Source organism: Schistocerca americana, chromosome 7 (genome assembly GCF_021461395.2).
Source record: "Schistocerca americana isolate TAMUIC-IGC-003095 chromosome 7, iqSchAmer2.1, whole genome shotgun sequence".
Classification (NCBI taxonomy): Eukaryota; Metazoa; Arthropoda; class Insecta; order Orthoptera; family Acrididae; genus Schistocerca; species Schistocerca americana.
In genome coordinates, this window is record NC_060125.1 from 126268274 (window position 1) to 126286134 (window position 17861).

The 17861-nt window shown below is 39.6% G+C and overlaps 1 protein-coding gene across 2 annotated transcripts in view; it reads right to left on the reverse strand.

Moving 5' to 3' along the window:
- The window catches only part of LOC124622648 (DNA repair protein complementing XP-C cells homolog), a 124946-nt gene that overhangs the window by 97533 nt on the left and 9552 nt on the right, over nucleotides 1-17861 (reverse strand). For both annotated transcript variants that reach the window (XM_047148426.1, XM_047148427.1), the window contains exon 2: nucleotides 1137-1378. In XM_047148426.1, the coding sequence (XP_047004382.1) occupies nucleotides 1137-1378 (242 nt within the window). The remainder of the gene's footprint in view (nucleotides 1-1136; nucleotides 1379-17861) is intronic.

Below are 17861 nucleotides of genomic sequence, written 5' to 3' on the forward strand. Positions count from 1 at the left end.
TAATGCCATTCAATTATTTTCACCTTGCACAAATGAAATGATTTTACCTTCTGAAAGAAAGTAACTGAATATTTCAGTTGCTAAAAGAATACTGAAAAGGAAAGAAAAATATAATTATTTATGGACTGCTCAACAAGCACAATTGATATTTTTGCAAAAATGCTATAAAATTTATTCTTCAGAAAGGAAAGAAAACAGCAAATGAATCATATCCATAACGCATATGAAAATTATATAATCTGCTGTAACTTAACTACAAGTAAAACAAACCTGCAAATAAAAAGCAAATATTCCTATTTTCTACAATAAATTGGAGGATTAATGCAGGAAGTGGAAGAATATCTTTCTGAGCACAGTCAAATTAGCAAATCTTTGGGCCCTTATTGTAATGCTCCACGTTTTAACAGCAAATGCTGCTGCTAAGTCCGCTCCTCTTATGATTTTCTTTCCCTTCCTTTTTCCAGGTGAGAGAATTGCTGATGCAATAGCTAACAGCACACCAAAAACATGGGGGCTTGGATAATCTGAAAGTGGTTGGATATGTGGTCCCACATTCTATGATTACATTGCAAATATGTTACTGTCTTGATAACTGAACAAGAAAACCAATGGTCTATGACATTTTTGATTGAAAGTCATGTATCTCGTATGACTTTACACTTGCCTCAATTCTGTTTGGCGAATGTTATGAGGCAACACACATTTCTGTATTGAAACCATCATCGAATTATTCACGATCCTTTACAACTATGTTGAGCTACCTGCCAATAACTGATTCATGTAAGTGTAAAAGACTGATACACATGAAAATCTCGCATGTCAAAGACTGATGCTACTGGCAAGCCCAACAATATAATCTTGTTCATTTTAAACAGTACAAATAATTTAAGATTAATAGTCACTCAGGGTGATCAGCAAAACTCTAAGGGAGCTCTAGATTATAAAACATATTTTTATGCAGTGAGTTGACAAACTTATAAAAAAAATATACATCTGCTCACTATACTGTCAAAGACCAGTGTGTCTACCTTTGACGGTTTTGAAGTTCAATCTTGTCAAATTTGAGATTATTTAATGAATGTCACAAACTTTTTATATTCTATAATCCAATATATAATACTGTTTTAAAAACTCACTCTGCAAGAGTGGTTGGCATGGGCTGATCCTGCAGCTGACGGTACAAGTCCTCATCCTCTTGATGATCACGAGCAGTCCTTTGGCCTGTAAATGGTTTTAGTGACTCCTTCCACCATTCCTCATCAACACGAAGCTTTTGTGTCACAATATGCCACTTAGGACAGTACCGGCGAGTCACATCTCTGATGGTACCGTCATCCTGCCATGCTACTACATAATGCACAGGCTGGCTGGCTCGAGACTGAAAATAAATTTATCATTAGTTCACTATACAAAGGTAATTACCCCCTAAGGAACAAAATTAAATTTTCTGATGGGTTATAAAAGAAAGGGTTTGAATATTGTTTATTATGATTCTAAATTGTTTCAAAAATCTCAGTTGCAACTCTTTTGCTGGACTTTAATATTTATTAGACTGCAACCATCTATGTATGGTCCACCTACTACTATCCACTAACCTGGCTACATGTTCCATGGACCTCCATTTAATTTTCACTGCAGTCACGTATTTCAGTTCAGTTTGTTCCTGATTCATTTGTTCGTTTTCTTGCCTCCTAGTAATTCTCATCAAGCATTTCTTCACTGCTCACTAGCAACCCTCAGGGCTGACTGATTTCCAACTACAAAGTCCATGCCTCACTGTCGCAAGGCACAATGGGTAAAACACACTGATTGTAAACTTTTTGTTTCAGACACATTGGGAAGCTAAGCATTGAAAATACTATCTACTCTGTGAAATGTAAACTGTCTCAGCCATAAAAATCACAATTAATAAAATGTTCCAGGCTATTCTGCCATGGCCGAAAGCATTTCACTTTAAACCCAATGTTTTGTCTGCTTATGCCTGCCAGTACTTGAGTCCTATCACACTGAATGTGGTGGTCTCCTGGGTGTAATGCATGTTCCGCAACAACTGATCTGTCAATCTATTGCGGAACATGCTTTGCAGCCAGGAGACGACCCATTCATTTTGATAGGACTCAAGTGACTGCAGTCACAAGTGGATGCAGAAAGGCCATAGAGATTGTAAAATACCAGCCAGGAATTTCAATAGGAAGGAGGAGTGCATGAAACTGAACGACATTTGGATCCCAGTACTGAAGAAGATGTGAACCAGACTCCAGCCATGGGCTGATAGCAACAACAGATGCATTGAGTTTAAATGTGAAATACATTCAACCTCGGCATAACAGCCCATAACATTTTATTAACTGTACTATCTACTTTACAAAAAACATTCCACGCCATTTTTACTCTTCTGTTCATTTCTTTTGCTTCCTACCTAGCCTTAATAATGAGCTCTCTCCACCAGTAAAGAATTCTATTTAGAACTATTGTGATTTAGAAAATAACAAGCAAATACTTGGGCTCTAAGGGCATTTCAATCAAAGTATAATTTCTTTAGCTCTGCAAAGATGACACACTGACTTGCAACATTTTGCAAAAGTTGAGTCTCAGCTATGGCAGCAGTGAAAATAAAAGCAAGAAAGCAAATTAGCTTCGAGCATTACTTACAGTGTGCACTGGCCAACAATTAAGGAGTTATAAAAAGGTAGTTAGAAACAAAGAGCACCTACTTGGTTTCGCAAAAAAGAACTTTGTAAAGACATAGGAGTCTCATTTGACTGAACATTAACTCAATATTATTTATTTTTCATGGCTTTACAATAATAGCACTGGTACCCTCCAAAAATAAATGTTTAGTTAGGTGCTCAACTTTGTTCGAGCAAAGGTCTCAGAAAGACTAGAAAGCACTGTCTTAGAATCAAAGTTGTCAACAACACTGAAAATGTATCCAAGCAGAAACAAATTGATAAAATTAAATATGCAGATGTAGCTGGTCAGTTTTGCAACAAACAGGACAAACCAGCCTCTCTTCAACATGTCAAAATTTTCGTAAAAAATGAGAGAACATCCAACTGTAACACACCATAAACTAATCCTCCGTGTCTTTTTCTTTCTGCAATTCCAACAAACCCCATTTTTTGAAACAATCACTGATGAACACATTTCTTATCATTCAAAATCACAGGCTAATTAAAAAGCTCAGTGTCACTCCTGACCAGGGCCTTGATTACTTCACATAGTGCCCTGAAATGACAAATATCCTATCCTCCCACAATGGTATTCTGTGTTCTGTCATTCTCCCAACCTACACAATGTATCGGTCAGATAGGTTGTTAAAACAGGGTGGATACAATTAAACTGATTGCATTCTGAGTGCCACAGTGTGGGCTGTATACATTGCAGGATGCAGAAACATTGTAGGTTCATTAATTGGTGCATTCACGGAGTATGCTGAAAAAATAATAGTTTCACTTTCTGCCACCAGGTGAAAGTATGGTGCTGTAAGCAGTCAAACTGTGGTGTGGATACAGGAATGGGGGAAGAATGGTCAAAAACATGGTAATGGTGGTTTTGTGACATTTATTAGGATACGGTCACAAGTTATACACTGTGTTCAATATGGACTTCTGACTCGACAATATGCTGCATCCATAATACAACATGGTCGACAGTTGCTCGCAGCATGCCTGGTGCAATCAGAGCGATATGCATCATATGCTAGCCTTCAGATCAGGAAGAGTCCGGATACATCCCCGATAGACATGATATGCATCATATGCTAGCCTTCAGATCAGGAAGAGTCCGGATACATCCCCGATAGACATGATCTTTCAGATGTCATCACAACCAGAAGTCACAAGTGTTTAGGTTGGGGAGGGGGGAGGGGAGGGGGAGTGGATCTGAAAGGCCCTAAACTTTGAAGTTGCCTAGAGATGTTGCGGTCATTACCAAAGGTTTCTCAAAGCAAATCTTTCACCTGTCAAGTGCCAGAGTCTTGCATTAAAATAGTGGTGTGGACACAGTTGTGTTCTTGCAAAGTTGGAATCACATGTTGCAGCGATGAGGTTCTTATAATGTGCAGATGTCACTGTACACTTAAAAGGTCAAAAAATGTGTCATTGCCTTAAAATAATAATAATAATAATAATAATAATAATAATAATAATAATAATAAGTCCTTTCTGGTTCTGCCTTGCTCTGAACCCACTATCCAACATGCTAAATAATACAAATTATGGATACAATTTTACTGGAACATACCCACACAAAATCACACACTCGCTATACTTGGATGATCTAAAACTACTGGCAGCAACAAATCAACAACTCAACCAATTACTAAAGATAACAGAAGTATTCAGCAATGCTATAAATATGGCTTTTGGAACAGACAAATGTAACAAAAATAGCATAGTCAAGGGAAAACACACTAAACAAGAAGATTACATATTGGATAACCACAGTAACTGCATAGAAGCGATGGAAAAAACAGATGCCTACAAATATCTAGGATACAGACAAAAAAATAGGAATAGATAATACAAATATTAAAGAACAACTAAAAGAAAAATATAGACAAAGACTAACAAAAATACTGAAAACAGAATTGACAGCAAGAAACAACACAAAAGCTATAAATACTTATGCCATACCAGTATTGACCTACTCATTTGGAGTAGTGAAATGGAGTAACACAGACCTAGAAGCACTCAATACACTTACACGATCACAATGCCACAAATATAGAATACATCACACACATTCAGCAACAGAAAGATTCACATTAAGCAGAAAGGAAGGAGGAAGGGGATTTATCGACATAAAAAACCTACATTATGGACAGGTAGACAATTTAAGAAAATTCTTTCTAGAACTAGCAGAAACTAGCAAAATATACAAAGCAATCACTCATATAAATACATCAGCTACACCAATGCAATTTCGTAACCACTTCTACAACCCTCTAGATCACAAAACATCAACAGTTACGAAGAAAGTAAATTGGAAAAAGAAAACACTACATGGCAAGCACCCGTATCATCTAACACAGCCACACATCGATCAAGACGCATCCAACACATGGCTAAGAAAAGGCAATATATACAGTGAGACGGAAGGATTCATGATTGCAATAGAGGATCAAACAATAAACACCAGATATTACAGCAAGCATATTATTAAAGATTCCAATACCACAACAGATAAATGCAGACTTTGCAAACAACAAATAGAAACAGTAGATCACATCACAAGCGAATGTACAATACTAGCAAATACAGAATACCCCAGAAGACATGACAATATAGAAAAAAATAATACATCAACAGCTTGCCTTACAACATAAACTTATAAAACAACACGTTCCCACATACAAGTATGCACCACAAAATGTACTGGAGAATGATGAATACAAATTATACTGGAACAGAACCATTATAACAGATAAAACAACACCACATAACAAACCTGGCATCATACTCACCAATAAAAAGAAGAAATTAACACAACTAATCGAAATATCCATACCCAATACAATAAATATACAAAAGAAAACAGGAGAAAAAAATTGAAAAATACATCCAACTGGCTGAGGAAGTCAAGGACATGTGGCATCAGGATAAAGTTGACATTATACCAATTATACTATCAACTACAGGAGTCATACCACACAATATCCACCAGTACATCAATGCAATAGAGCTACATCCAAACTTATATATACAACTACAGAAATCCGTAATTATTGATACATGTTCAATTACCCGAAAGTTCCTGAATGCAATATAACATATATCGTACAGTTAAAAGGAAGTCATGCTTGATCAAGGTCTGCGTCACTTTTCATTTTTGACCAGACATAATGTCTGAGAAAAGAAAGAAATAATAATAATAATTGAGAATGAACAAGCTTGCGAAATCACACTACATGTTCATATAAGGTGAGTGCAGTGGACATTTCTGTACAACATGTGACAGAATAGAACGCAATATTTGACAGTGCTCTGCATTCACGGCACCATGCAGAGTAAAATGTGCCACATCTATCCAAAGGATATTTCCCGACCACATGTCATCCATTCCCATGCATGCCAAAAAATAAAGAGCGAAGTCACAGTGTTGTAGTCTATCTTGTGGTTTCATTTGCTGCACATTCTGAATCTTGTGTAAAATGCGCTGCAGAAGCTTTTGAACGGTTGACCAGAGGACAGGCAGTTCCCGTGACACAGCTCAAGCTCTGGCTTCAGAATCTGAAGCACTTTCTACACAGTTGTCTATAGCTACAACAACTTCATGAATAACTGCCATGACAATGGGCTGCCTCACTCTTCTGATGCAACACCTAATTCACCTGCTTCTTCAAATTTTGTGATCATATTCCTTAGTCCATTCATCCCCTTAGGGATATGGCGGCTAAGGAGGGGAAGAAATTGAGTGTGCACTCCGTGTGCATTCCGGGTGGAGTCATTCCTGATGTGGAAAGGGTCCTTCCGGATGCCATGAAGAGCACAGGGTGCAGCCAGCTGCAGGTGATGGCACATGTCGGCACTAATAACGTGTGTCGCTTTGGATCTGAGGAAATTCTCTCTGGATTCCAGTGGCTATCTGATTTGGTGAAGGCTGCCAAAGTCTTGCTTACGAGATGAAGGCAGAGCTCACCATCTGCAGCATCGTTGACAGAACCGACTGCGGATCTTTGGAGCAGAGCTGGATGGAGGGTCTGAATCAGAGGCTCAGACGGTTTTGCGACCGTGTTGGCTGCAGATTCCTTGACTTGCGCCACAGGGTGGTGGTGTTTCGGGTTCCGCTGAATGGGTCAGGAGTTCACTACACTCAGCTGGCAGCTACACGGGTAGCGGAGGCTGTGTGGCATGGACTCGGCGTTTTTTTTGGTTAGAAACCCTCGGGAAAGTACGGGGCGGGCTGCAATCTCAAAGGGTGAATGGCAAATACAGGACGTGCTTGGATCAAGGAACAGTCGGAGTTGTAGTTGTAAACTGTTGTGCTGGGAAAGTCCCTGAGCTTCAAGCGCTAATAGAAAGCACAGAAGCTGAAATTGTTACAGGTACAGAAAGCTGGCTAAAGCCTGAAATAAGTTCTGCAGAAATTTTTACGAAGTCTCAGACGGTGTTCAGGAAAGACAGATTAGGCAGAATTGGTGGTAGAGTGTTTGTGTCTGTCAGTAGTGGTTTATATCGTAGTGAAGTCGAAGTAGATACTCCGTGCAAATTGGTATGGGTGGAGGTTATACTTAACAGCCGAACTAAGTTAACAATTGGCTCCTTCTACCGACCCCCAGATTCCGATGATATAGTTGCTGAACAGTTCAGAGAAAATTTGAGTCTCGTAACAAATAAATACCCCACTCATACGGTTATAGTTGGTGGGGACTTCAACCTTCCCTCGATATGTTGGCAAAAATACTTGTTCAAAACCAATGGTAGGCAGAAAACATCTTCCGAGATTGTCCTAAATGCTTTCTCCGAAAAAATTTTCGAGCAGTTAGTCCACGAACCCATGCGAATTATAAATGGTTGCGAAAACACACTTGACCTCTTAGCCACAAACAATCCAGAGCTAATAGAGAGCATCATGACTGATACAGGGATTAGTGATCACAAGGTCGTTGTAGCTACGCTCAATACCGTTTCTTCCAAATCCACCAGAAACAAACGCAAAATAATTTTATTTAAAAAAGCGGATAAAGTGTCACTAGAAGCCTTTGTAAGAGACAATCTCCATTCCTTCCGAACTGACTATGCAAATGTAGACGAGATGTGGCTCAAATTCAAAGGTATAGTAGCAACAGCAATTGAGAGATTCACACCTCATAAATTGGTAAGAGATGGAACTGATTCCCCCTGGTACACAAATAGGTCCGAACGCTGTTGCAGAGACAACGGAAAAAGCATGTGAAGTTCAGAAAAACGCGAAATCCCGAAGATTGGCTAAACTAGCTGACTAGTGGGATAAGGATATCTTGTAGAACAAAGCAGGAATTACATCACAATGTTAGAAGTAGTCGTAATCACGCTACAGTAGCCCATTACAAACAGTATTGTAAGGTGCTTAAAAATGTTATTAGGAAGGCTAAGAGTACGTGGTATGCAAACAGAATAGGTAATTCATAGGATAAAATTAAAACCACATGGTCAGGAGTGAAGGAAGTGCCTGGTCAGCAGCACAAGTTCGACGATACATGTTCGTAGTAAAAATATTTCTGTCACTGACAAATCAGATTTATGTACAGCATTTAACAATCATTTTCTGAGCATTGCTGGTGAATTAAATAAAAATTTAGTTTCTACAGGAAATCATATAACTTTCTTGGCAAATGCCTTTCCGAGACTGATGTCCAAAATACTCCTCTGTGATACAGACAAGAGGGAGATTGAGTCACTAATTAAAGACTAATGACTCTCATGGTTATGATGTAGTGTCTAGCAGAATATTAAAGTACTGTGCTGTACATGTTAGTCCTGTATTTAGCCATATCTGTAATTCTTCCTTTAGGAATGGTCTGTTCCCTGAGCGATTCAAGTACTCAGTTGTAAAGAAGCTTTATAAAAAGAGAGAAAGAGATAATGTAGATAATTTTTGACCTATTTCTATGCCATCAGTGTTTGCAAAAGTTATTGAAAAGGCTGTGTATGTAAGGATAATTGATCATTTCATATCACACAATCTGATATCGAATGTACAGTTCGGCTTTAGAAGTCGTTTAACAACTGAAAATACTATATTCTCTTTTCTCTGTGAGGTACTGGATGGGCTTAAGAAAAGGTTTTGAATGATTGGCATATTTTTTTGATTTAAGTAAGGCATTTGATTGTGTTGATCACAAAATATTTCTCCAGAAGTTGGACCATTACGGAATATGGGGAGTAGCTCACAACTGGTTTACCTCTTACTATAGCAACAGACAGCAAAAAGTCATTATTCACAATGTTGATAACAGCTGTGATGTGGGGTCTGAGTGGGGTGTTATCAAGTGGGGGGTGCCCCAGGGATCAATGTTGGAGCCACTCCTGTTCCTTATTTATATAAATGATATGCCCTTTAGTATTATGGGTAACTCTAAAATATTTCTGTTTGCTGATGACACTAACTTGGTAGCAAAGGATGTTTTGTGCAACATTGGCTCGATTTCAAATAGTGTTGTTCATGACATAAGTTCATGGCATATAGAAAATAAACTAATGCTGAATCACAGTAAGACTCAATTTTTACTGTTTCTAACACACAATTCAACAAAACCTGAAATTTTAATTTCACAGAATGGGCGTATGATTAGTGAAACTGAACAGTTCAAATTTCTAGGTGCTCAGACAGAGAGTAAACTGTCGTGGAAAGCCCACGTTCAGGATCTTGTTCAAAGACTTAATGCTGCCGTTTTTACTATTCGGATGCTATTTGAAGTGAGTGATAGTTTGACACAAAAATAAGTCTACTTTGCTTATTTTCATTCGCTTATGTTGTATGGTATTATATTTTGGGGTAACTCTTCCCATTCTAAAAGGATATTTTTGGCTCAGAAACGGGCAGTTCGGGCAGTAAGTTCACGAACCTCTTTTTGACCCCACTTCACTTCATGAGTCTGGGTATTTTGATATTGGCCTCCCAATATATAGATATTCCTTACTGTCATTTCTTATTAACAATATTAGTTATTCCCAAGAATAAGCAGCTTTCACTCGGTTAATACTCGGCAGAAATCAAACTTGTATTTGGATCGGACTTCCTTAACTCTTGTGCAAAAAGGTGTGCAGTATACCGCTGCATCCATTTTCAATAAGCTACCACTCTAATTCAAAAATCTTAGCAGTAAGCCACGCGCTTTCAAATCAAAACTGAAGAGTTTCCTCATGGGTCACTACTTCTATTCTGTTGAGGAGTTCCTTGAAAGATTAAGCTGGTTCCTATTTTATTGTTCACTGTGTTTACTTAAACTTATGGACTGACATTTTTGGGTTCATAAACATTTATTTTTATCTGTTATTACTTTTATGTTGTAATTTCATGTACCGACAAGTTCCATGACCTTGGAGATTTGCTCCTCAATTTGGTCCTACGGAACTTAACATGTAAATAAAATAAATAAATAAAAAAACAAACAAGAACAATGAACTAACAGGATTTAATATGTAAATTACACAAAAAAAATACACAAAACCTAGAACCCGTATCACTCATGTTATCTTTTAAAATAGTAGGTCAGAAAATAAAACACACTCATAGATTCCTGTGTTCTGCATGTTTCACACACTGGTGGGTACTCGGGTCATAAGAAAAAACGATATGTGAGAAGGCCATATCCGAAGCATAGCTCATGCAATACTCTGCCCTTTTCCTGCATGACATTCTGCAAACCATGGGTGAGGCAAGCAGCATGTTCCATATTCCTAGATTTCTGGAAAGCGCTTGACACCGTGTCCCACTGCACACTGTTAACAAAGATACAAGCATGTGGAATAGGTTGCCAGATACGTAAGTGGCTTGAAAACTTAACTAATAGAACCCAGTATGTTGTCTTGATGGCAAGTGTTCATCAGAGACGAAGGGTGTCATCAGGAGTGTCCCAGGGAAGTGTGATAGGACCACTCTTATTCTCTACGTACATAATAATCTGACAGGCAGGGTGAGCAGCAATCTCAGGCTGTTTTCTGATGCTGTGGGATAGATGAAGGTATCATCGTTGAGCAACATTAGTAAGATGCAACATTACTTAAACAAAATTTCTACTTGCTGAGTGGCAGCCTGCTCTAAATGTAGAAAAGTGAAAGTTCATGCAGATAAACATGGAAAACAATCCTATAACGTTCGAAAACACAGTCGTGTTGATTAAATATCTAGCCATAACACTACAGAGTTATGGAACAAACATGCAAGGACAATAGCAGGGAATGTGAATTGTCAATGTTGGTTTAGTGGAGGAATTCTAGGAAAGTGTAGCTCTTCTACTCATGAGACAGTGTATAGAACGCTAGTGTGACCCATTCTTGAGTATTGCTCAGTGTATGGGATCCCCTCCAGGTCAGATTAAAGTAGGAAACTTGAGCAATTAAGGGTTGCTGCTAGGTTTATTACTGGTAGGTTTGACAAGGACACAACCATTATGGAAACACTTCATGAACTCAAATAGGAATTCCTAATGGAAAGACAATGGGCTTTGTGAGGTACCACTGAGGAAATTTAGGGAACTAGCGTTTGAGGCTGACTGCAGAACAATTCCACTGCTGACAATGTACATTTCACATAAGGCTTGAACAAAGGCATTTAGACCATTGCTTCATTGGGAGTGGAATAGGAAAGAAAATTGCTAGTATAGGTACACAACACCCTCTGCTATGCACTGCACAGTGTAAATGTTGATGTAGAAGCTTAGCTGTGTAAGGACCACTTCTGCTCACCTTAGGCAGAAGTATGAATATATGGTCGCACTGTAGTCTCCACTGACTGCTGTTATCACCCCTCACTTCAGGCTGCTGAGTCTTGCTCACATGAAGACATGGTTCTCCTTGCCTTGTCTGTGATATTGCTTACAGAGGAACAGAATAAAGAGTAAGACAGATATGGCAAGTGCTCCTGGTGGCTGCGTCAGTGTGTCCTGGTATCTTGTAGAAACTTCTCCCCTCCTACCTTTGTAAGGGATGAAAAGTGCACTGCACCAACTTGTCTGCTGGATTGCACTTTAGATGGCAAGAGCACTTTGGGCATTGTAGCAGCAGATGAGGAGTTTCTTGCCACAATGTGGTTTCGTTTATTCCAGTACTCTCAGAATAGCAAACAACTACGCATAATGGACAGAAAACTGCTCCAGAAGTCCTGTCCTGGGGACACATTTGGAAAACACAGCTGTCTCTCAAGCAAGCAGTTACAAGCAAATAAATACTGTCAAAAACCAGATTAATCAATCATATGTAACAATTTCAACACTGTGAAACAAGGCATATTGCTACCCACCATATAGAGGACACATTGAACAGCCGACAGACAAATTTAAAAGTATACTCAGCTATTGGGCAGGGTAGCCTTTGAGATGCAGGGAATCTCTCTCTCTCTCTCTCTCTCTCTCTCTCTCTCTCTCTCTCTCTCACACACACACACACACACACACGCACACAGCATCTGTCATCTCCGGGTGTCAAGGCACACTTTTTTATTTATTTTTGCTTCAATTTAATATTAATAACTCACATTGCTGCCTAACTTATCATTGTTGTTGTTGTAACCTTGTGCTCAAAGACTGGTTTGTTGCAGCTCTCGACACTAGTGTAACCTGTGCCAGACTCTTCATCTATGCATAACAACTGCAATCTGATTCCATTTGAACCTGCTTACTGTAGCTATGCCTCGGTCTCCATCTATGTTTTTCATACTCCACAACCCCCCTCCCCCACTAGACTGATGATTCCTTGATGTCCTGAAATTTGTCCTATCAACTGATCTCCTCGTTGAGTCAAATTATGGCACAAATTTGTTCCCTTGGCAATTTGATTCAGTGCTTCTTCACTGCCAATCTGATCTACCCATTTGATCTTCAGCATTCTTCTGTAGTACCATATATCAAAAGTTTCATCCTGTCTGACCCGTTTTACATTTGCATGTTTCACTTACATGTGACATTATACCCCAGACAAACACCCCCAGAATAGACTTCCTAATATGTGATTCTTCAGACTTTTCTGTCGATCTGCTGACAAATTTAGGTGTTGGGTATTCTGCTGGATGTCGGTATTGTTCTTGCATGATATTTCAACAATGTGATTTGTTATCTTCATCATGTGCTACCTGAGACTGCTCAATGAGTGGAAGGGGTCCAGTATTTAACCTACGCTCTCTCTCTTCCATCGTCAATTCCAGGTGTTCCATCTGCAGCCCACTTCTGTTAGCAGTGTCCTTAGGTGTTCCCTCTTTGGTCCAATATATCTAAGTGCTGGCATTCTGTTTTCGGTTTGGTGTGGTCCGCTCCCACTAGAAATGTTCTTAGGCATTCCCTCCTTGATCTGGTGTGCCAGGCCAAGCACTGGTGTTTTTTCCTCAGTCCAGTGCACACATCTGCACACTGGCATTCTGATTTCGGTTTGATGGACTTCCATGTATTCTCCTTGCAGTCTGCTGCTGCTGGAAATGCCCTGCAATGTTCCATTTTCGGTTTGCTGCGCCTGGGGTTTTGTTTTCCATGTCCACTCCCTCAGTTGTTCTTTTTGTGGAGTTTTGCTGTTGTCCCCATTGAGGCACCATTTGATGATGCTCTACTGGACCTGTCCTGTCATGTACTGACCTCAACTTATTTTCTGTGTGGGGGCCAACATTACAAGCACACAGAAGTTGTAGCCATGGACAGCCTTCTGTCTACAGTGATTACCAATGTGCTCATGGAAAGATTTCGAGAGGAGCCATTAGAGGCGACTAGATACAAATCTAAATACTTCTTCAGGTATTTTCTTAATACTTCTTCAGGTATTTTTATGATACCTTTGTGATTTTCCTTAATGCTACGGGTAGGCTCAAGGTATTTTTATGATACCTTTGTGATTTGCCTTAATGCTACGGGTAGGCTCAACAAGTTTCTGCTGCGGATAGGCTCAATGAGTTTCTGCAACTCCTGAACTTACACCAGCCGCATATTAACCTCACCATGCAAATGGAAAAGGGTGGCCAGTAGCTCATTTGGCCATAGCATGTATCATAAACCTACACACACTGATTTATACCTGCAAGCCAGTAGCTGTCACCACCCAGTGCAGAAGAACAGAGTTCTGAAGACATTGGTCCACAGAGCACACACCTTGTCAGACACAGACAGTCTGGCAATCGAAACAGAGCATCTATGATCAGTGTTCTGCAAGACTGGGTATATGGCTGAACAGATTCAGGAGGCCCTTCAACCAGCCGTCACATGATCTAGACAAAGAGCAAGATGTGGGCACATCCGACTAAATCAGTCACTGAACTCCGTTATTCCATGAAATATGACGGGACGAGGGTTTTGGCACGGATTCCCAGATACTGAGACAGCATTATAACAGAATCTACGAAGATAAAGGTGATGAATAGTCACCATGGGTACCAACTCAGTAGATACTGTGATCCTGCGCTGGAGTTGCTAAAAACACAATTGGGGCAGCAGCAGAACTCCATAAAAAGAAGAACTAAGGGTGTGGACATGAGAAACAAACCCCACACACAGCACCAGCCACACCAGAATGAAGATGGAACATCACAAAGTGCTTCTAGTGGGAGCACTCGGGCTGGCGTACTGGACCAAAGATGGAACGCCTGTGGACATGTAAGCAGGAACGGACAGCACAAAGTACACTTGGAACCGCATCAGGCAGAAAATGGAATGCCAGGTCACAGACAGGCACTCCGTACCAAAGTGGTAATGTCTAAGAATACTGCTAGTGGGAGTGGACCATAGACAGAATGCCAGGAACCACCGATAGAGGGAGAGGAGTGTAGGTGGAAGTACTGGACCCCTTTCACACAATGAGCAGCTTCAGGTAGCACTTGGTGAAGATAGTCATGTTATCAAAATATCATGCAAGAACAATACTGATATCTGGCAGAATACCCAACACCTCATGACGTCAGACTTCCTAACAACTTTTCTCATTTTTTTTCAGAAAAACTTTCATTAAAAAATGAAAAGTACAACATTGCAATTAATTTATTTGTTTAACTGTGTTTTGGCTTACAAGGCCATCACAGTCAATGATTGTCAATTAAAGTCTGATGGTGATCTTGTAAGCCAAAAACCATTTAACAAAATATATTAATCACGTAGAACATAAACCATATTGCACTTTTCATTTACTATGTTGTTCTACCAACAAGCAACGGAAGAATCAGTTAACATTAACTCTTTTAATGTTATTGCAAGTCTGCATTTTGTGTGTTCTCTACTTCAGCTACAATCAGATATTTTGTAGCCCAAAAGGCAAATAATGTCCACTACTTTTGGTGCCTATTTTCCTCATTCAATTACCAACATCACCTGATTTAATTTGGCTACATTGCATTACCGTTGTTTTCTTTTGTCAATTTTTCCATATTCCCTCTTTTCAAGGCAGTGTTCATTCGGTCAATTACTCTTATAAGACCCTTACCATTTCTAATAGAATCACAATGTTGTCAAAAAGTCTCAAAATTTTTATTATTTTTCCTGAACTGCAATTTCCTTTCTAAATTTCTCCTTGGTTTCCTTTACTATTTACTCAGTGTACAGACTATACAACTGCGAAGATAGGTTACAACACTCTCTCACTTCCTTTTCAACTACTGTTTCCCTTTCATGCCTTTCACTTGTAATAACCGCAGTCTAATCTACAGATAGCCATACTGTAGGTACAACCACAACAGAGGGGTATCTGTTGAGAAGCCAGACAAACATGTGGTTCCTGAAGAGGGGCAGCAGCCTTTTCAGTACTTGCAGGGGCAACAGTCTGGATGATTGACTGGTCTGGCCTTGTAACAACAACCAAAACAGCATTTCTGTGAACAGCTGAAAGCAAGCCAAAACTACAGCCATAATTTTTCAAGAGGGCACGCAGCTCTACCATATGGGTACATGATTCCAGAGGTAAAATAGTTCCCCATTCGGATCTCCGGGCATTACTACTCAGAAGGGTGTTGTTATCAGCAGAAACAAAACTGTCATTTTACGTATTGGAGCGTGGAATGTCAGATTCCTTAATTGAGGAGGTAGGTCAGAAAATTTAAAAAGATAAATCAATAGATTAAAGTTATGTGTAGTGGGAGTCAGTGAAGTTTGGTGGCAGAAAGAACAGAACTTCTAGTCAGGTGAATACAGAGTTATAAAAAAAATAGGGGTAATGCAGGAGTAGGTTAAAAAATTATATAATGGTATGACAGAGATTTTGGAAACAGATTTTAAATTGTAAGACATTTCCTGACTCTGACTACAATTTATTAGTTATGAGCTGTCGATTAAAACTGAAGAAACTGCAATAGGGTAGGAATTAAATGAGATGGGATCTGGATGAACTGAAAGAACTAGAGGTTGTAGAGAGTTTCAGAGGAAGCACTAGCAAACGACTGACAAGAACACGGGAAAGGAATACCATAGAAGAAGAATGGTTTTTTTTTTTTTTTTTTTTTTTTTTTTTTTTTTTTTTTTTTTTTTTTTTTTTTTGTGGTTTTAGGGCGCAAAACTTCTATGGTCATTAGCGCCCAGCCCGTGACTTAGGAAACAGGAAAAAACCGAAATTTAAAACCAGCAGCAATGGGAACAAGGTCATAAAATTTGAGAAACTAAAAGCAGAAGGAATGCTTAAAAATCCACTACAGAAAGGGGTTGGTTGTCCCCAAAAAAAAGCTTCAAATAACTGAAGTCATTTCACTGTCACTAATAAACTGGAGAACGCGGTCGGCTGAGCGCGTGTCATCTGCTAAAATCGACGATAGATCAGGCGATAGCTGTAGACGAGAGCGTAACTGATTAAAATAGGGGCATTCAATTAAAAGGTGTCTGACCGTCCACAGCTGAGAGCAGTGGGGACAGAGTGGGGGAGGATCGCCGCTTAAAAGATGTCGATGGCTAAAAAGACAGTGCCCTATCCGGAGTCTAGCTAAAATTACCTCCTCCCGACGACGCGTTCGGGAGGAAGAGGTCCAAGCGCAAGGAAGGGCTTTCACTTCCCGCAATTTATTATGGGGAAGTGTTGACCAATGCGCATGCCATAAATGAGCAACTTGGCGACATAAACCGCTCCGTAGATCGGTGAAGGGAAGCGACTGAATAGCTGGGAAGAATGGGTAGTTTTAAGAGATGAAATAGTGAAGGATCAAGTAGGTAAAAAGATGAGAACTAGTAGAAATCCTTGGGTAACAGAAGAGATACCGAACTTCTTCGAAGAAAAGACAAAACATAAAAATGCAGTAAATGAAACAGCCGAAAGGGAATACAAAAGTCTAAAAAATGAGATTGACAGGAAATGCAAAATGGGTAAGCATGAATTGCTAGAGAACAAACGTAAGGATTTAGACACATATATCAGTAGGGGAAAGATAGATGCCACCCACAGGAAAATTACAGAGACCTTTGGAGAAAAGAGAACCACCTGTATTAACATGAGGGGCTTAAATGGAAAACCAGTCCTAAGCAAAGAAGGGAAAGCAGAAAGGACTCTCCAGAGGGTCTATAAAAGGGAGATGTATTTGAGGGCAATATTATGGAAATGGAAGAGGACATAGAGGAAGATGAGATGGGAGGTATGATACTGCGTGACGAATTTGACAGAATACTGACAAACGTAAGTCGAAACAAAGCCTCAGGAGTAGACAAAATTCCATTAGAAATATTGATGGTCTTGGGAGAGCCAGCTATGGCAAAACTCGTTCATCCTGTGAGCAAGATGTATGAGACAGGCAAAATACCTTCAGATCTCAAGAAAAATATAATAATTAAACAATGGAAATCCAGCATGGAATGTAACAATATTATGAAAAAAAAAAAAAAGTTGCTGCTACCCTATAGCGGAGATGCTGAGTCGCAGATAGGCACAACAAAAATGACTGTCACAAATAACTTTCAGAAGTGTGGTTTCAGCTGCCTGAGACTGCAGTCTTGTGTGTGAGTCGCACCCCTCCCCCCCCCTTTGTGTGTGTGTGTGTGTGTGTGTGTGTGTGTGTGTGTGTGTGTGTGTGTGTGTGTGTGTGCGCGCGCGTGCGTGTGTAGTCTATTTTTGATGAAGGCCTTACTGGCTTTATTTGTGACGGTCTTTTCATTGTGTGCATCTGCGACTCAGCATCTCCATTATAAGGTGAGCAGCAACTGCCCTTTTCATAATATTATTAGCATATAATATCAAGAGCTCAGATGGCAACCCAGTTCTAACCAAAGAAGGGAAGGC